We start from the raw sequence: 21447 nt of genomic DNA, 5'->3' as shown, positions 1-21447 counted from the left end.
GTTGGTTGGTTGGTTGGTTGGTTGGTTGATTTGTTGTTTGGTTGGTTGATTTGTTGGTTGGTTGGTTGGTTGGTTGGTTGGTTGGTTGATTTGTTGTTTGGTTGGTTGATTGGTTGGTTGGTTGGTTGATTTGTTGGTTGGTTGGTTGATTTGATTGTTCATCTGCAGGTTTACACAAAAACTACTGAACAGATTTCCACAAAACTTGGATGGTCTCAGTCCAGAATAGACTTTATTAACATCTAGTGCAGATCCAGACAAATGGATGAATCCAGGAATTGTTTCTCACTTTCTTTAAAATCATGTGACAGGGCATTTGGATCGTGGATCAAAATGCTAAAAATAAGGCATTTTCAGGTGGCTGGAGCCTGTGAGTGAGTACAGTTTGATGTTACAAGTGGTTTAAAATAAGAGCGATACGGAGCTAACCAGTTTGATGTTGAATTAGTCTTGATTGAATTAAAGGGGACTGTTGGTGGAGGTATGCACTCTAGATGTATCCATTCTAATTTTGCACTCAACACCTCAGTTGTAGAGAAAAGAACATATCTGCTGTCAAACAGTTTATTAACCAGGATGGTGAAACTTCAGAGGTCAGAGTTCAGCTCACTGATCTCAGCTGTACTTGTCCTGTGTCAGCTGTTGTGACGTCTGCTACGACTCATAGCATCCAGACCAGAGAACCTGAACAGCAGAGTGTAATTTGGTCTTTGAAAAGAAGTCACCCCAGTGGCTCGTGGGTAGGAAGACCAGACGCCTCACCGTCCCCAGAGAGGACAGTGTGTGTGTGTGTGTGTGTGTGTGTGTGTCTTTTTGCGGGCCGTTCAACCTCTTTAATTGCCCTCCTAATTAAAGAGGGTAACCATGGAAACCGCCCCTCCCGTGGGTTGGACTGGTTCTGCCTGCTTCTCTCAGAGCTGCAGATTCACTGAGTCAAAGTAAAGAAACCTGCTGTAACCAGTTTCATGTTTCACACCAAGAAGAGAGAAGAAACTAAGTCTGGAGCTGCTGATGAGCTGAGCGCTCACCTCACTCCTGCAGCTGACTCAGAAGTCCTTTCATTTATATCATCTTTATATCCAAGAATTCAGAATTATGTCAAGTGTGACAGCCAATCAGATCTTCACTGTCATGGCAACAGATTAACTCTTACTCAATCAGCAGACAGACAGCAGATCAGGTTAGAGATTGAAATTATCAGAAGAAATAATTTGTATAAAACTGCGAAAAACTGATTGGAAAATAATTCTCCTAAAGAGAGTCAGGACAGGTGAGTCCAGAGTCAGGACAGGTGAGTCCAGAGTCAGGACAGGTGAGTCCAGAGTCAGGGTTGTAACAGCCTGTAATAGAACAGAATGGAGGTCAGGTGCTATAATGTCATCTGAAGTCTTCAGTGATGAGATTAGCTGCTCTCTCTCTCTCACACACACACGCGCACACACACACACACACATGCACGCACGCACACACACACACACACACACAGTGCTTTCATTTCACTTTATAATTAATCTGCAGTCGCACTCGAAAGTAGAGAGAGAAAGTAGTCATTACCGGCCGAGTGTGTGTGTGTGTGTGTGTGTGTGGTGTTAGTGTGTGGGGGTGTGTGTGTGTGAACTAAGCTAAAGCGGATAAAAGCCACGACCCAATTAAATCACATTCTGTGTGTGTGTGTGTGTGTGTGTGTGTGTGTGTGTGTGTGTGACCTTCAGTCGTTCTGCAGTAGTGTTGAAGTGTTTCTGTGGGTCTGGACCCTTGAACAGGTCACAGGACAGGTGATCCCACGCTGCTTCATGACATCATGAAACTGCCTCTGTTGTCATTGTTTTGAAGAGTGTGTGTTGATCAGAACACCGATGACAGACAGAGAGACAGACAGAGAGAGAGACAGACAGAGACAAATATTACTGTGATTCACAAAGGTGAGCTTTAACGAGCCTCAGGTAACGAGATGCTGACATTTACCTGTCTGTCTGTCTGTCTCTCTCTCTGTCTGTCTGTCTCTGTGTCTCTCGTCCAGCAGCCACTCCCTGTATCAAAGCCATCAGTCCCAGTGAGGGCTGGACGACGGGCGGAGCGACCGTCATCCTGATCGGAGACAACTTCTTCGACGGCCTGCAGGTTGTCTTCGGCACCATGCTGGTTTGGAGCGAGGTAACACACCTGATCCATAACCGATAATCAGTACAGCCACCCGGCCTGCTGTCATTATCATCATGTCTCTGTCTGTGTCCTCAGCTGATCACCCCTCATGCTATCCGGGTCCAGACTCCTCCCCGTCACATCCCCGGGGTCGTCGAGGTCACGCTGTCCTACAAGTCCAAACAGTTCTGTAAAGGGGCACCGGGACGTTTCGTTTACACAGGTAACACAGCCACACACTGATTGGCTGAGCTCACAGCCAATCACAGAACACTTGTGTCATGTCACGTATCGTACAGCTTCTGAATGTGCGTCACGCTGCTCGTCAGTGAGGCAGCAGTCTGCGGACTGAACACAGCACCATGGTGGTTTAATTGACTTCCTCCTCAAACTCTGCATCTGAGTCAGCAAACAGGACTGCTAACTGCACTGCTAACCGAGCTAACTATCTAACAACAGCTACATTTAGCAGCAGTTAGCAGTTACTTTGTGACAAAACTAGAAACTCCATGAATCACCTCGGTTCTGTAACTGTCCTCCGTCGGTCTCCGAGGCGTTTGGTCCCTGTTCACTGGGAGGGTGCAGTTAGCGGTTACTATAGCAACAAGTAAAGCTATCTGTCCAGAGGGAGGCAGAGCAGTAAATCTGCTGAAAATATGATCCAGCTTTACCTAAATCACTGAATTAAGTTATAAAGATGTTATATTATATATATTTTTATAAATCAACAGCTTCAGCATTAAAATCTAAATCATAAAAAGTCTTTATTGGACCAAAGATGAGAACACGCCCCCGAGTGACGAGGACGAGGACGAGGACGAGGGCGAGGACAAGTCAGAGCCTCACAACAGACAGCAGCTCAACACAGACGTGATTAGCATCGTGGACTAGTTGCTGCAGCTAACACCATGAATAAACCAGCCTGTCCTCCGCCTACAGAGTCGTCTGTCTCTGTCAAACATCTCCCTGGTCTCGAAGACATCTCTTCCCTCACCCTGTCCTCTCGTTACCTGTCCCTCCCTCCCTCACCCTGTCCTCTCGTTACCTGTCCCTCCCTCCCTCACCCTGTCCTCTGTCTTTATTTGTCTTGGGTTCTGTCCTGCAGCAGATCAGTGGAGGTGTTTCATTTCACACTACTGTCAGAGTAATTACACACATTTAAATCTCATTAACCCCCAAACCTTCATGTTAATGACCTCTGAACAGCACACACACACACACACACACACACACACACACACACACACACACACACACTCCTGTACGTGAGTGTGATGTCATCAGTCACATGACCTTCAGTTTCATACAGCAGCTGCTTTCACACCTCGGTGGTTCAAAACAGCTTCGTCCTGCTCACCTCCACCCTGCACCACCCAGCTCCCAGCATGCTTTGCACCGCGACTTCCATAACGAGAAGGTGAAGTAAAAGTACTGAGACATTATTAAAGTACTGAGGCATTATGAAAGTACTGAGACAATATTAAAGTACTGAGACATTATTAAAGTACTGAGGCATTATGAAAGTACTGAGACATTATTAAAGTACTGAGGCATTATGAAAGTACTGAGGCATTATTAAAGTACTGAGATATTATTAAAGTACTGAGGCATTATTAAAGTACTGAGATGTTTCTGCTGCTGCACCATCACAGTTGAGTCTCTGTGTTCATTCTGTCTGATGGCTGCACAGAGTTTTTGTTCGGTCTTCATGATGAAGATCATTAAGTTATCAGAATCATTTTCTTTTGATCTAAATGATTCAGAGGTTGCAGTGAGCAGTGACACCTGAACGCCTCCTGCTGCTGTGGAGAGGAACCAATGTAGAATGACTGTGACGATGTTCTGACATGTGTTCATATGTCGTCAGTCATTTCTGAACCCCAAAAATTCACAGGAAATTTGTTTAGTAGTAAGTAAATAAAGTAAAGAAATACATCATCAGCATAATGTTCAAATAATCAATAATACAAGTTGTCTTATTATTATTACACATGTATTAGTGTGAAATGTTACAGCAGGTGAAACCATCTTCTGTTTCCTGTTGAGCAGATTCATGTGTAACAGTCTTTAAAATCTTAAAGTCCCCAGTGACTCCAGTAGAAAACAGCAGCAACAGAAGTACTTCAGTCGGGTACAAGTACCTCGAAGCTTCGATGAAGTACAGCTCTTCAGTAAATATACTTAGTTGCTTTCCACCCTGTCAGAGTCAGCAACCAATCAGCACTGATCTCTAGCACTGCACTTGAACACATCACAGTGGGCAGATTCATTTAGTGTTTAAAATGAAATATAATCAATCAAACTCTCACACCGGCGTCATGACCGAGCGATGACATCACACAGCGAGTTGCTTCTATGACAGAATGTGTTGATACGAGTCGTCATGCAGACAGACAGCTCCATGAAATTTCAATGAGTATAGATCGAGTAGTATTGATCGCTCCAACGCCTCTGTCTGACCCGGGCACAGATTTTCATTTCCTCTCACACACACACACACACACACACACACACACACACACACACACACACACAGACACTCACACAGGTCTGTCTAACTGTGGACACGGTGAGACATTAGACAAATAGAAAATTAAATCTAAACAAGTAAAGAAACATTCAGTCTGAACTTATCTGAGGCTGAAAGAAGAATACTTATCTTACATTTATTCTGGAGGTTGGAAACTCACCCCCAAAAAAAGAAATAAAGAAACCTGAGGACGACGTGTACAGAACAACAACACCAGAGTGTAGAAGGAGACTTTATTAAACCTTCCAGCTCTACAGGAAGTCAACAGCTCTGAAATAAAACTGTTAAAAATATGGGAGATAGTAACAGCCTGAAAACAAACGAATCATAGAATCAAAGTGATTTAAACTTATGGTTCATGTTCTTGTTAGAAATGTCTGCCTCTGCTCTGGGGGACAAACAGAGATAAAACTACAGTTCCCATCAGCCTCGGCTGTTGTTTCTGTTGTGAATTAAAATGAAATTATGATCAGAACAAGTTTCAAAGGTTCAAAGTCACGTCAGATCAATAAACACTGATCGCATCTTAAATACCAACAAAACTGACAGGAGTCTGGTGACAGCTCACTGTGATCAGTGTCCCGTCAGATCAATACTCACCCAGAACCACGACCTGTCACTTCAACAGCTTATTGATCGGATCATTACACAGTCTGCTGCTTGATTGGAGCTTCATCACAGCCAATTAACCAATCAGATAACGACATAAGTGACGGACAGGTCAGACTCACAGTGTAACTACAGCAAAACTACAGTAAAACTACATCATAACTACAGCAAAACTACAGTAAAACACAACATACCTACAGCAAAACTACAGTAAAACACAACATAACTACAGCAAAACTAAAGTAAAACACAACATAACTACAGTAAAACTACAGTAAAACTACAAAATCATAACTACAGCAAAACTACAGTAAAACTACATCATAACTACATCATAACTACATCAAAACTACAATAAAACTACATCATAACTACAGCAAAACTACAGTAAAACTACAACATAGCTACAGTAAAACTACAGTAAAACTACAACATAACTACAGTAAAACTACAACATAAGTACAGTAAAACTATAGCCTAACAACAAAATACGTAAATACGTAAAATACTTACGTCTGATTGGACGATGCAGACGAGTCACAAAACAACACAAAAATCTACAGATTGAACCTTTAAGGACAAAAATCAATTTAAGTTTGATCCATAAAGAATTTGAACAGAAAAAGAGACACACACACGCACACACACACACACACACACACACACACACACAGGTGATAACACACTGTGTGACAGTCAACAACACAAGGTCACACACACACACAGCAGGCTGTAGATAACACAGACATCTGGAGAGCTAACACACACACACTCTTATAACTGCTGCTTGTTACGCCCCGTGAGCCTTCAAGGACTGAACACACACACACACACACACACACACACTGTTTGTGATGTATAGGAGAGTCAGTCTAAAGCTTGTTAAACACAGCTCAACCAAGACGGGATTATGATTCATGCACTTCACACACACACACACACACACACACACACACACTGTGCTGTGCTGCATTCACTGACGCTCTGATTTATCACCTCCCGACCAGTTTATATGATGTGAGTGCAGAGGAAGAAGAAGAGTGTCAGATTCAAAGTGACCAATCAGAGCTCAACACTCTGTTCTGATTAGCTCTGGTGCTGCTCCAGTTTCGACCAGTGAACCAGGACCCAGTGTTTAGATGGTGGTGGGTGCGGTCTAACGTCTGGAACACACTGAACACGTAAATGTATAAACATTTAAACAAGTTTTATACAAATAGAACGTGTTTGTACGTAACACTTATTTTAAGAACCACATCAGAACATGTGGAACCCACTGACTGTATAAACAGTGGACAGAGCCACGGTGACGTCACCCATAGAGCTAGAGTGAAGGTACCACCCGACGCCATCTTGGCTCCGGAGCGGGACGGCCATTAGCTCAGTTGGTAGAGCGGGCGTCCCATGTGCAGAGGCTGTGTCCTCGCTGCAGGCCCGGGTTCCAGTCCAACCTGAGGCCCCTAGCTAATGCTAACTAGCTCGAGTGTTCACACATAAAGAGAATTTCACCTATTCACCAGAATTTTCATCAATCGGACAGAGACTGAACAGTGTGAGTCTGTTGTGTTCAGTTTGTCTCTGACTGAAGTCAACACTCACCACAGACTCAGTTTCTCTCTGTTCGTCTGCAGCGTCTTTGCTTTTCAGTCACGTGAAGAATTACAGGACATCAGGCTGAGGACTGAGACTGAAGAGAAATCCACTTCTTAAACTCTTTGCTCTCCTCCACTCTGATACGTTACATTATGCTACGCTACGCTATGTAACGTTACATTATGTTACATTATGTTACATTATGTTACATTATGTTACGTTATGTTACGTTATGCTACGCTACGATGTGTTACCTTATGATATAATAAACGTGATTTGTCGTCCTCAGCATTAAATGAACCCACTATAGACTACGGCTTCCAGAGGTTACAGAAGGTTATTCCACGTCACCCCGGAGACCCAGAGAGACTGCCCAAGGTACCACACACACACACACACACACACACACACACACACACACACACACACACACACACACACACTGAGACAAACAAACACTCAGTCTCTGATTGTTGGTGTTTTTTCCATCAGTCTGTGTTCTGGTTGGCTGCTCTCAGTCTGATAATCATCAGCTGCATCTACTGATTCTACTGTTTATCTACTGAGTGTGTGTGTGTGTGTGTGTGTGTGTGTGTCTGTGACACAGTCTATTGAAGCTGCTGCAGTTTCGTACAGAAACACTGAACATTTCTCTCCTGATTTGTTCCTCAATCAATAATCAATATCTGATGTGTTGCTGATTGAACAGAAGACGGATGAATCCTCAACATGTTGTAAATAATCCACTCATCAGAAGTTCTGTTGGTCCGATCTTCCTTCTGTGATCCAGACCTGAGGTCTGTTCCTGTTACACACAATCACATCTGATCTTCACTTTCTGTTTGTGAGTCACTGGATCATTTGACTAAAATATAATCAAGTTGATCAATATGACAACAGAAATCATCTTGAAGTCACTGATAAACATGACTGATGCAGACGAGTTTCTGCTTGTTTTAAACGGATGAGTCGACTCTCAACAGAGATGAGACAGAATGGACACGTCTCACTCCTCAACGACTTCCATCATCGGTTCTTAACGATGCGTCTACTTCAGACTTTTTAAAACAAGTTTAGCGTCTTCTGGGTGTTTTCTGAAGATTTATGTGATCTGCTGCCTTCTACTGCTCACTGAGAAAGAAACAGGAAGCTAAACTCATCTTGTCAGTCGCTCACTGTCAGCAGTTCATTCATATAACCTGCATGTAGATGCTAACGTTGGTGTGAAAGTGGTCCACGAGTCTCCGGCGGTACGGATCCGTACGACTTCAGTGAGAAACACTTTGTAAATGTAAATGTAAATGTACTTTATTTATACAGCCCTTAACGACAATCCTTACGGTGTACCAAAGTGCTTTACAACAAGTAATAAATAAAAAGAAAAAGAAAAACAATAAAAACAATAAAATACAGTAAAAATCAAAATAAGATAAAATAAGATAAAAGTGTCATCACGCTACTGGGTATTAAAAGCCATCCTGAATAACATATAAATTGACAGCAGATGATTGGACAACACGTTGCTGCTCGTCTGGGTCCAACTGGGTGGAGGCTGTTGCAGCAGATTAACTCTCACAGAACTGAAAAACAAAGAAGACGCTACAGGAGGGTCAGAACCGGACCTGACCGGAGTGTCAGTAAACAGCTGTGATGCTAACAGCTGATCCATCAACAGAATCAGTTTCTGTGTCTGATCATGTTATGAAGCAGGACTCTGCAGTGTTTCATGTGAACTGACATGCTGTTAGCTCCATAATGAAAACCACATCCCACCACGTCTTTAATAATTCATCTGTAAAGGTTTTATTCAATTACCCACGATGCTTTGTGCTCAGCGTGCAGCCGAGCGACTGTGGAGCGCAGAAACGTTCTGAAGCCTCTGATGTTCAGCTGAAGACGCTCTATTGAGCCAGACTCACAAACATCAGGTCTGGTTTCAGGATTTAAAGACTCACTGAAGTTTGAACAGGTTAAGATCCTCCCGCCTACAGCAGCGTCACATGAGTGACACCGACCAATCACAGAGCTGCGCTGTGACGTCACGCCACGCAGCCACCGACTGTTTTAAAGTCAGATTTAGGTGTTAAAGTTGTTTCTATGTAAATGAACCGACACGACATTCATCACTGTTAGCTAACACACACACACACACACACACACACACACACACACACACACAGACACACACAGAGGAAAGCACATTAAATTCAACTTACACACACACAGACAAGAGATGATTGAATAAAAGGTAAACCAGTGTGTGTGTGTGTGTGTGTGTGTGTGTGTGTGTAAAGCCCATTCGCAAACAGGGAGGTTGAAACAGTCAAATCAGGTAATCAGCGAGTGCAGCCATGTGGCAAGAAAGGAGATTGGCACACACACACACACACACACACACACACACACACACATTATCAGTGTGTCTCTTATCAGATTTATAAACAGAAATAACTTGTGTGTTGTTGCTGTTTCTATAGAGACGTCGTGTGATTCTGTCCGACAGAAATCAGGAAGCGTTTTTCTTTATCTGAAACAATAAGTGAGACGACTGTGAGGCCGCTGACGAGCGGTCTTGATGTAGCCTTCCATTTATTTAGCCAGATGTCGCGTCGTGGTCCTCCACAGATATCATGAGAGCTACGAGCACTAAAAGAGGTGATCGTGCTCAAAGAGCTCAAAGATGTGTTAGTTAACTTTACGCATTACTTCACCAGCTAACGTGATCAATGATGCTAATATAAGATGACATTTTTGCATTTTAGCCATTTAACTGAGACTAAATGATGTAACGGTACAAAGTTTCTGTAACTTGAGCTGAGCTAACATTAGCCAGCTAGCTGTTACTTAGCTACATAGCATAGATCTGTGTTAGTTGCTTCATAATGTTAGCTGATAAAGTAATTAGCAAATGGCAGGATTGTATCACTGAACCGATAAAAACAGCAAATATTAACATTAAACTCAATATGATTTTTAATTTATTCTGACTGCAGTTCACTGAACGGCCACCAGTGTCACTAATAACACAAGTTTAATGAATATTTCACATAGTTGGGTGAGCACAGAGGTGAACCCCTCACACACACACACACACACACACACACACACACACGTTTCCTTCAGACACACTTATGTTATTTATGTATCGAGACCTTTTTCTTCCGATTGTAATTATTCATGATGTCGCGTTTATTAAGGTTCATTTCCTGCTGCTGAGGCTTAAACACTGAATCTGAGGGATCTGTGTGTGTGTGTGTGTGTGTGTGTGTGTGTGTGTGTGTGTGTGTGTGTGTGTGTCAGGGCTTAAAAGAATAATTGGTTTCCTCCTCAGCGATGACATCCCAACCTCCAGCTCTATCGCCGCGGTAACCTTGTTAATGTGTGTGTGTGGGAGAGAGAGGTGCTTGTCATCTCGCTGCGTAACAATGAAACACTTGTAATAATAAGGCTTCATTTGTCACTATAAACACAGTGTGTGTGTGTGTGTGTGTGTGTGTGTGTGTGTGTGTGTGTGTGTGTGAATAAAGCCCTCATGCTGTGACACACTTGAACGTCACTCTGCATAAACGAGCAGATTAAAGACGATCGGAGGCTGAACGCTACTTCACAGAGATGACTTCCTCTTCGCGTGAGTGTGTGTGTGTGTGTGTGTGTGTGTGTGTGTCTGATAGTGACGTCGGTGCGTTCAAGAGTTCAATATATGTTATTTGTCCTGTGATGTGAAGAAATTTAGAAAAGAAAGAAGAGATAAAAGACACAAACAAAAAGATGAAAAGATGAGAGAAGAGATGGGTGGAGGAGTGATGGTGAAGGACTGATGGTGGAGGTGGAGGAGTGATGGTGGAGGACTGATGGTGGAGGTGGAGGAGTGATGGTGGAGGAGTGATGGTGGAGGAGTGATTGTGGAGGTGGAGGAGTGCTGGGTGGAGGAGTGATGGTGGAGGAGTGATGGTGGAGGACTGATGGTGGAGGAGTGATTGTGGAGGTGGAGGAGTGCTGGGTGGAGGAGTGATGGTAGAGGTGGAGGAGTGCTGGGTGGAGGAGTGATGGTGGAGGACTGATGGTGGAGGTGGAGGAGTGCTGGGTGGAGGAGTGATGGTGGAGGAGTGATGGTGGAGGTGGAGGAGTGCTGGGTGGAGGACAGACAAGTGCAGCAGGGTGATGGAGGACTGAGGAGCGATGGAGAACTGAGGGGTGATGGAGGACTGAGGGGGTGATGGAGGACTGAGGGGTGATGGAGGACTGAGGGGGCGATGGAGGACTGAGGGGTGATGGAGGACTGAGGGGGCGATGGAGGACTGAGGGGTGATGGAGAACTGAGGGGTGATGGAGGACTGAGGGGGTGATGGAGGACTGAGGGGTGATGGAGGACTGAGGGGGCGATGGAGGACTGAGGGGTGATGGAGGACTGAGGGGGCGATGGAGGACTGAGGGGTGATGGAGGACTGAGGGGTGATGGAGGACTGAGGGGGCGATGGAGGACTGAGGGGTGATGGAGGACTGAGGGGGCGATGGAGGACTGAGGGGTGATGGAGGACTGAGGGGGTGATGGAGGACTGAGGGGTGATGGAGGACTGAGGGGTGATGGAGGACTGAGGGGTGATGGAGGACTGAGGGGGTGATGGAGGACTGAGGGGCGATGGAGGACTGAGGGGTGATGGAGGACTGAGGGGGTGATGGAGGACTGAGGGGCGATGGAGGACTGAGGGGCGATGGAGGACTGAGGGGCGATGGAGGACTGAGGGGTGATGGAGGACTGAGGGGCGATGGAGGACTGAGGGGTGATGGAGGACTGAGGGGCGATGGAGGACTGAGGGGTGATGGAGGACTGAGGGGGCGGGGTTAATTGAAAACCCTCCTGAAGAAGTTTGTAATGAAAAGCAGCAGATTAACTGAGTGTGTGTTTAATTAAGATAAAGACTCAACGAGGCATTGTTCTGTTCTGCTGCCTGATTAGACACACACACACACACACACACACACACACACAGTCCCACACACACACACTCACACTCACACACACACACACACACACACACACACACACACACACACACACGCACACACAGACACACACACACAGACACAGACACACACACGCAGTCATGTTTCCGTCACTTCAGAGGACGTTGATTTAACCAAACACCTTAAATTAAGTCTTTACCTAAAAAATGTAACAATTTTCTTTATGAGGACTCGTTTATGTTCAGTCTGCACACACATACACACACACACACAGACACAGACACACACACACAGACACACACACACACACACACACACACACACACACACACACACACACACACACAGACACACACACAGACACACACACACACACACACACACACACACTCTGAGCTGTTTGTTGGCAGCATTTTAAAACTGACTACTCACTGAAGTGAAGTAATTCAGAGTTAAAGAGGCTCTCTGTCTGTCTGTCTGTGTGTGTGTGTGTGTGTGTGTGTGTGTGTGTGTGTGTGTGTGTGTGTACACGCTGTGAAGTGTAACTGAGCTCTGATTAGAATAAACACTGTTTAATGGTATCAACTCCATCAGGTCAACAACCACACACAGACTCCATGTTTCTGCTCAAAGACAGAAAGAAGTTCATGTAGAACATTTGCTGAATTTACAAGAAGGAACAAATCAGTGAGAATCAGTCAGAGACAGAGTTTCACACAGTTTATAAAGTGTCTCCAACTCAACAACTCACTAAACTGACACATTTGTTAAGGGAGTCTGGGGACAAAGAAGTCGCCTATACTGGTTACTGGTTAGTGTGTTTGTAAAATGTGACATGTTTAGATCAATAAAATGTTTCTTCTTTCATAAATTGAGTGTAAATGGTGAAATCAGTGTAAACAGTGTGTTTAAACAGCTGCTAAATGTTGGCAGGTAAGACTTTAGCACTGTAGACACAGAAGCAGACAGGCTGGTACAGCCATGCTGCCACAAACTGACACTTTCTACAAGGAAACAAACAACTTACTGTTTTCATTTAATGCTGAATTTACAAGAAGGAGACAATGATTCAGAGTCTGTCAGAGACAGAGTTTCACAGTGTTTGTTAAGTATCTCCTCTTTCTTCTTCTTCTTGGTTTATCGACGTCCTGTCTGTGTTTCAGGAGGTGTTGTTGAAGAGGGCAGCTGACCTGGTGGAGGCGCTCTACGGGATGCCTCACAACAACCAGGTGACGTTTGCTCCTGTACACATTTGTCCTTTTATATTGGAGACATTAATGTTCAACTCATAGAACAAATCAAATCTAACAGGACTTTTCCAGAAATGTAGTTGGACTCTTGTTAGTTCGGTCTTTTCCTTTGTTCTGGCTGCGTATTTAAATCGTTTACATCAGTGAAATGAAACGAGAAAATAAAGACTCTATGAGCAGGTCCGTCTTCTAACGGAGGACAAACTGAAGGACAACCTTTAAGACTTCATTAACTAAAAAACCCAGATTATTTTGACCGTGAAAAATTAACTTTAACTCTGAAGTTTAACAGACAGAATGAGGATTTATCTCACAGAAATTAAAAAGCACATTATGAATTAAATTAATTGGATCTTATTGATGATGTCATCGATCAGATTCAGGTCAAAGTTCAGAGCTTCACTGACTTTAATATAAAATGGTTGAGCTCACTCAGCTGGTAAGTTTCACTCTCGTAGAGACGAGCAGCCATTTTTTATATTCTTGTAAAGAAATTTTCCCATGATGCTCAGCGAGCAGGACGTCCCTCCTCCTCCGGGTTTATGACTCAGAACCTCCTGAAACACCGAAACACTTTATATTCACTCCATCGTCCCCGACACGCTTCTCAACCCGCGAGTTAATCACCCCAAACACACACACTCACACACACACACACTGCAACACACACACACACACACACACACAGCAACACACACACACACACAGCAACACACACTCACACACTGCAACACACACAGGTCTAGTGAAGTGAAAGAGTAACCTTGAACAGAGAACAGAGGTTGTAAACGAATGTAAATCCAACTGTAGTAATAATAATAACACTGTGTGTGTGTGTGTGTGTTTAAGGTCACATGTTGTCGTCATGTATGTGTGAAACAAGCTGAACGTGTGTTTTTATTGTGATCACAGAGTAAAATGAAAGAATCAAATATTACTGAGAGAATAAAACTAAATACTTTTACTCAACTACTCTAAATTTTAAAGTACTTACTGTATACTTGAGTATTTACATTTTCTTCCATATTTCAGATGCAAATATTTTACTTTTTACTGCATTACTAGTCGGTAAATGGCTCCGGATCAGAACCTGATGAGACTCAAGGTGTTTATTCCTCCAGGAGGTCTGGACCTGCTCCGACTCTCCTCTTTGATCTAAAACATAACGAAACATAAAAACATTTATATACAAAAAAATATATATAGAGTAGTAACATCATATGTATCAGAACTGGTTCAGTAATAATTAAAAAACAGAGAAATGTCTGTATGAAGGAACAAAAACCCCACAGACTGAACTTCTTCCTCGCTGCAGGAGATCATCCTGAAACGAGCGGCCGACATCGCTGAAGCTCTCTACAGCGTTCCCAGGAACCACAACCAGATCCCATCGCTAGGCAACACCGCCTCCCATGGCATGATGGGTGTCAACTCCTTCAGTGGACAGCTGGCCGTCAACGTCTCCGACACTACGCAAGGTACGAGTACAAGTACTGCGGAGGCCGGAGTAGCCTACATGTTGATGGTCAGATGACTTTAACAGTATATTTTATGACAGCTGATACCAGAGAGAAGACAGGAAGTGAGAGAGAGGTTCATGTAGAACATTTGCTGAATTTACAAGAAGGAACAAATAAGTCAGAATCAGTCAGAGACAGTTTCACACAGTTTATAAAGTGTCTCCAACTCAACAACTCACTAAACTGACACATTTGTTAAGGGAGTCTGGTTCAGTCCAGCAGCCTGTATCAGTTTCTGCTGAGCAGCAGGTTCCTGCAGGATCTTTAAACCTGTGATGTTGTCCTCTCACAGTTGGTTACAGTCGTAACACCAGCAGCGTGTCGCCGCGGGGATACGCACCAAGCTCCACCCCTCAACAGAGTAACTACGGCAACACCGTCAGCAACAGCATGAACGGCTACGGCAACACCGGCATGCCAAACCTTGGAGTGGCAACATCACCTGGTTTCCTCAACGGCTCGTCCGCCAACTCTCCCTACGGCAGTAAGTATCAAGGTAAATACTACAGTACTACTACAACACTACTACAGTACTACTACAGTGATACTACAGTACTACTACAACACTACTACAGTACGACTACAGTGATACTACAGTACTACTACAACACTACTACAGTACTACTACAGTGATACTACAGTACTATTACAACACTACTACAGTAACACTACAGTACTACTACAACACTACTACAGTAACACTACAGTGATACTACAGTACTACTACAACACTACTACAGTGATACTACAGTACTACTACAACACTACTACAGTACTACTGCAGTGATACTACAGTACTACTACAGTAACACTGCAGTGATACTACAACACTACTACAACACTACTACAGTACTACTACAGTACTACTACAGCACTACTACAGTACTACTACAGTACTACTACAACACTACTACAACACTACTACAGTACTACTACAGTACTACTACAACACTACTACAACACTACTACAGTACTACTACAGTACTACTACAGTAACACTACAGTGATACTACAACACTACTACAACACTACTACAGTACTACTACAACACTACTACAGTACTACTACAGTACTACTACAACACTACTACAGTACTACTACAACACTACTACAGCACTACTACAGTACTACTACAGTACTACTACAACACTACTACAACACTACTACAGTACTACTACAGTACTACTACAGCACTACTACAGTACTATTACACTGTATCAAGGTAAATACTGCAGTATTTGACCTGCTGCACTGGGTGAGCCGGTCCGTGACGTACTTCCTGTCTGTGTTGCAGTCGTGCCCTCCAGTCCCACCATGGCCGTCTCTAACTGTAACTCCTCTCACGGAGTTTTCTCCTTCTCGGCTGCCGTCAAACAGAAGAGCGCCTTCGCTCCCGTCGTCCGGCCGACAGCTTCACCTCCTCCACCAAACTGCTCCAACAACTCCAACGGCCTGCAAGGTGACCTCCTCACACCTCCTCCTCCTCACACCTCCTCCTCCTCACACCTCCTCCTCTTCACACCTCCTCACACCACCTGCTCCTCACACCTCCTCCTCCTCACACCTCCTGCTCCTCCACCTCCTCAAACTTCCTCCTCCTCCTCACACCTCCTCTTCACACCTCCTCCTACTCCTCCACCTCCTCAAAACTCCTCCTCCTCCTTCACCTCCTCAAACTTCCTCCTCCTCCTCACACCTCCTGCTCCTCCACCTCCTCAAACTTCCTCCTCCTCCTCACACCTCCTCTTCACACCTCCTCCTACTCCTCCACCTCCTCAAAACTCCTCCTCCTCCTTCACCTCCTCAAACTTCCTCCTCCTCCTCACACCTCCTGCTCCTCCACCTCCTCAAACTTCCTCCTCCTCCTCACACCTCCTCCTAGTCCTCCACCTCCTCAAAACTCCTCCTCCTCCTTCACCTCCTCAAACTTCCTCCTTCTCCTCACACCCTCGTCAGTCTTAATTAGTCTGATCATGATGAGAGTCCAGACTGACTGAGTCTGAACATGAGGTTTGTGGAGAAGCAGGACTGACTTCCTGTCTGAGCTGTCAGGTCGAAGCTCATTGGTTAAGTGTAAACAGTTTGAATGAACAACGTTCAGCTGGGTTTGTGTCTAAAGGATCAATGTGTCTCGTGTTCTGGTCCAAACCAACAGTGTGTTGATTCTGTTGTACCTCAGGGCTCAGCGTTCGCTCCACTGTTCTTCATCAATGATCCACTTCACAAACGGACTCCTGATGTTTTCTTTGCAGACGACTCTGTTGTATTTGTTTACATCACTCTGCCTTCTTCCTTTGTTCTGCTGCCAAACACACTCACCACAGCACCACATGTAAATTAATCCGCCGCTGAAAATAGTTCCCAACAAATGCACTATTTCCTGTTTTATAAAAACTACAGTGAAAGTGAAGTGAGGTTTACGTGAGTAGGAACCAGTGAGCCACAGACAGGAAGTCAGACAGACAGACAGACAGACATGTTGTTGGTTTGGTGTAAACAGGATTTGTTGCCAGATAACTCTTTCTTTTTTTTAATCTTTAACTGTCGACAGATTCCATGTTTATATGTCTGTCCGTCTCTAACTTCTGTCTGACTTCCTGTCTGTGGCTCATTAAAAACACCAACAACAAGTTTTCAGTAGTTTTGATCAAACAAACAGGAGGAAACAGTTCATTTGTCGGGGACTATTTTCAGCAGTGGATGAGGATTCAGGCCAATAAAACTCTTGATTCCAATTATTTTGACTTTTTTGGCTGTAAATCTTTATTACTACAGTGACGTGTTAACAGTTAATTCACTGCAGCTTCAGTTTCATCAACTCTGCTTCCCTCTGAACAACATCACTGTGTGAGTACGAGTAAATGGAGAACAAATGTACTGAACACACACACACACACGCACAGGGTGGGTAACCCGAGTACTGTTAGTATTGCATGGAGAGTGACAGGCCCATCCATGTTTTATTCACTACAACCCACAGATACATCCTCTAAACACACACACACACACACACACAGACACACACACACACACACACACACACACACACTCTCTCTCCCTCTCTCTGGCAGTCAGTGTGTGTGATGTCAGTGTTTCTGACAGAGAGGTTTGTCGAGTGTTAAATATTCATGCTGCTCTCCGCCTTCGCCGAGGCAGAAAGGCCACATGGTGTGTGTGTGTGTTTGTGTGTGTGTGTGTGTGCGCGTGCGTGCGTGCATGCGTGTGTGTGTGTGTGTGGATCCATTTGCAGTTCATCCACCATCAGAGCAGATGAATAAATACAGTTTGAATGTTATTAATAGTTGTATCTGCAGTTGGTTCAGCAGCCTGAATGTGATCCCAACAGAACTCCATATAAAAATCATTCATTTAACTTCACATAATGATAATGATAATAATATGAATAATACAAATACTACGACTAGAAATAATACTAATAATAACCATAATGATTTAATTTTCCCATGTTGTTTCACTGTCTTTATGTTTTCAAAATAATTTGTTTATAAATGCTTAAAGTTCTTAAATTGGTTAATCTTCAGATTAAGTTTTGAATGACATAAGTCTGTTAATGACTTAACAACTCAAGTGTTATTTTACAGCCTTGTGGTTTGACTTAATTAAAAACTCACGAACACACAAACACACAGAACCACTGTGTGTGTTTGTGTGTGTGTGTGTTTGTGTGAATGTGTGTGTTTGTATGTAATGAGCTGGTAAATTAAACTGCGTGCTGCTACATGCATTTTGTCGTTCAAGAAAAGCTAATGAGGAATAACGTGTCATCACACACACACTGTGTGTGTGTGTGTGTCTGTGTGTGTGTCTGTGTGTGTGTGTGTGTCTCACAACATTAACAGTCTTCTCAGAATTGATTTTATCTCATGAATTTGACTGTAATTCAGTTCAGTTTTGTTTTCAAACTGAGTTGAAGTTGAGTTGAAGGAGGTCACAGGTGAACACAGATGATGTCACAACAACAGGAAGTCAGTAATTGTAGTCTGTCAGCAGGTGGAGCTGCAGCAGAGGCACAGCTGATGGACCTGATTAAGACACTTTAGAATACTTTTAATTTTTATTGAATGACAGTAATAAACCTGCCTCCTTCTCAGAGTCCTGACCGAGTGGACACAAACGTCCATAAATCCACTTAGACTCAGAGAACAGACAATCTGCAGAACTTCATGAGAATCTTCATGTTTTTAAGTTTTCTTCAGTATCAAAGTAATCAAGTGATATTTGTTTGTTGATCCATGAGTACACTGCTGACAGGAGCTGCTACAGCTCATTCAGCAAAGTTTTAATTGAGACTAAACAAATATACCTTCTAAAAGCATCATGGGAGCTGTAGTTAATGACTCCAAAGGCCATGACGTGAAGTCTTAACTCACTGTTTCTGTTTCTGTCTCTCTGCAGCCATGTCCGGCCTCGTCGTTCCTCCGATGTAAAGAATCTTCCTCCTCGTTCCTCGTCTCCCTCCTCCCCCTCAGCCACGAGCACCAATCACCTCAGAGGAGGCGGGGCGTCAGTCAGGACAGAGTCTTGATCCTGTCCTCTGATTGGACACAGCATCCGGTCTCTGAAGAAGAAAAGAAAAAGGACTTTTTGTACAGCAGAAGTTTTCTCCGGGTGCTTTCAGCTCTCTGTAATTATTCTGATGTTATCGTCTGTGTTTGGGGGGTGGGGTCTGTTAGTGTACAAACTGTGATGTCACACCTGTTGTGTGACATCATCTCCTCTACTTGTGATGGAATGTAGAAACAGGGAACAGATCAGAATCTGATCTGGAGATTTTTGGACGTTAAAGGCCCAAAGTTACAGAAAAATCAAAGTTTTAACTAAAACTTTCCTCAAATCTGAATCTGAAATCTGAAAAACAGGAAGGAAATGTTCTCTTCTTCTGTAGTGAAAATGTCCACATTCATCAGGAAACTGAACTCAGCTTCCTGATCAGTTTCTCGTTTGTATTTTGAAGAAATCAGATTTCAACAAACCCTCCTGTGATTGGTTGTTTCACACAGAACAAGAACTTCACAACTGCATTCAGTTTTATTTTCCTCCACCTGAAGAATCCCAACAAGCATTAAAGGTTGAGAGGCTCTGTCCAAAGGGAGAACAGAAACAGGATACTTCCTGTTTATTTTCCTTATTTTGGGAGCAAAGAGAAGAAAGCTTCCAAATAGGGAGAAGGTAGGAAGTAAGAAGGAAGCAAGGTTGGTTGAAGCTTCTTGTTAGGGAGCAGGACAGAGTGAAACGGCCACAGTAGGATCACAGAGACGATGAGCTGCCAGTTAGGAAAAGTAGAGAAGATGGAGTTCTGGAGTGAGGAAGGAGGAAGCAGGAAGCTGTCCAGTGCCTCCTTGTTGGAAGAAAACATTTATTTACAAAAAACAGAGGGAAACTTTCATTTAGGGAGCAAGGATGAAGGAAGCTTCAAGAGGAATGGATCTTGCAGTTAGGAAGCAAGAAGGATGCAAGCTTGTTACCCGAGAAGAAAGGCAGAAGGATGCTTCCTGTTAGGAAGGAAGGTAAGGGGAGGTCTACAAGTAGGGATCAAGGAAGGATAAAGTGTTCATTTAGGAAGCAGAGGAAATGGAAGCTTCCTAGTCTCGGAAGAAGGAAGATCTTCACATTGGAAGCAGAGACAAAGGAAGTCTTTAGTTTGGAAAGGAAGGAAAAAAGGTCTTCAAGGACGAAGTGTTAGGGAGCAGAGACGGTGGAGTTCTGGTTCTGGTTGTTTCCTTGTTGTGGAGCACGGAGGAAATAGAAAAAAATAAAAATAAAAAATAAAAAAACTGTTTCCGACCTGCAGTCAGTCAGAGATCTGAACATGGAATGATTTGGGGCCTTTAACTGTTTCAAAGCCGTCTGAAAGCACAACAAATGATCGATTAAAAGAAAGAATAATTAATTCAAATGATCTTCCTCCTGTTACTAGCCCCGCCCCTTCTTTGTTTAGCCCTGCCCCTGCCTGTCTGTGTTTTAATTGATTTTTATCTGTTTTTCTTTTTAATGCTCGCACTGTAAAAACAATTCCTGCATCCTGGTAGGCTACTGTGACCCTCCGTCTTCTTGTTCAGAGTTGTCTTTTTTATTCTAGCTCCTCCTCCTCCCTAAGCCCCGCACCCCGAGCACTTAAATCCCACCCCTGCCCCTTGCAGCCCCGCCCCCGTGTTTTCTGTGTGGGTTTTGTGGTTTTTGCTGGCTGAATATTTATACGTCACTGTGGTTGATCACGCCGCCCCCCCGCCCGTCACTGAGCTCACCGAGGGAAACTCTTTTTGTAACATACAGATTATAAATATTGTATTTATATCTCAGATTGTTTTTGTATAAATGGATGTCGAGTCATGTTGTCTTCATGGGGTTTTAGACATGTGTATGTGGTGGTGCCACACTGACAAACAAACATTGTTTTGTATCAAAAGAAGAAAACTGAACGTTAACGTCTTCACACATTTATAGTGCTGTCAGTCAAAGCTGATGGTCCAGTCAGCTCCACTCGTTTCTGTTGTTTTGAATGTAAATCTTGTTTTGATGACTGTATGCTGTTCTGAAATGATTTCCTCACAGTAAATAAAGTCAGCAGGTCGCTCTGACACACTCCGTCTCTTTCTTTTAGGCCTCGAGGACATTTTGTCAAGAGAGAAGAAAACAAACCATCTAAAAGGCCTTGTACAAACCGAAACCAATACATGTACACATATAGTTAATGTCGCCAACATAAAAGTGAAAGTTGTTTGAGCTATGGCCAGCCTCCAGTAGGGTTTTAAAATCAGAACCAAACTTAAAATCAGGTTGCATCAACCACATCAGGAGAATCTCCACAGATGTTCTC

At 43.7% G+C, this 21447-nt stretch overlaps 1 protein-coding gene across 4 annotated transcripts in view; it reads left to right on the top strand.

The window, feature by feature from the left end:
• Nucleotides 1–21212, top strand: part of LOC311249931 (transcription factor COE3-like) — a 57024-nt gene extending 35812 nt beyond the window's left edge. The window contains exons 9-16 of one of the 4 annotated variants that reach the window (XM_084341375.1): nt 2024–2154; nt 2239–2365; nt 7164–7252; nt 13003–13068; nt 14405–14567; nt 14902–15093; nt 15904–16068; nt 19026–21212. In XM_084341375.1, coding sequence (XP_084197501.1) covers nt 2024–2154; nt 2239–2365; nt 7164–7252; nt 13003–13068; nt 14405–14567; nt 14902–15093; nt 15904–16068; nt 19026–19057 — 965 coding nt within the window. In that variant the 3' untranslated portion in view covers nt 19058–21212. Of the gene's footprint in view, nt 1–2020; nt 2155–2238; nt 2366–7163; nt 7253–13002; nt 13069–14404; nt 14568–14901; nt 15106–15903; nt 16069–19025 lie in introns of all 4 variants that reach the window. The other 3 variants (XM_084341373.1, XM_084341374.1, XM_084341372.1) reach the window with 3 other exon arrangements.
• Nucleotides 21213–21447: the final 235 nt, after the last annotated feature.

Source organism: Pagrus pagrus (assembly GCF_965226575.1).
Source record: "Pagrus pagrus genome assembly, chromosome: 21".
Classification (NCBI taxonomy): Eukaryota; Metazoa; Chordata; class Actinopteri; order Spariformes; family Sparidae; genus Pagrus; species Pagrus pagrus.
This window is presented reverse-complemented; position numbering and strand designations above follow the sequence as displayed.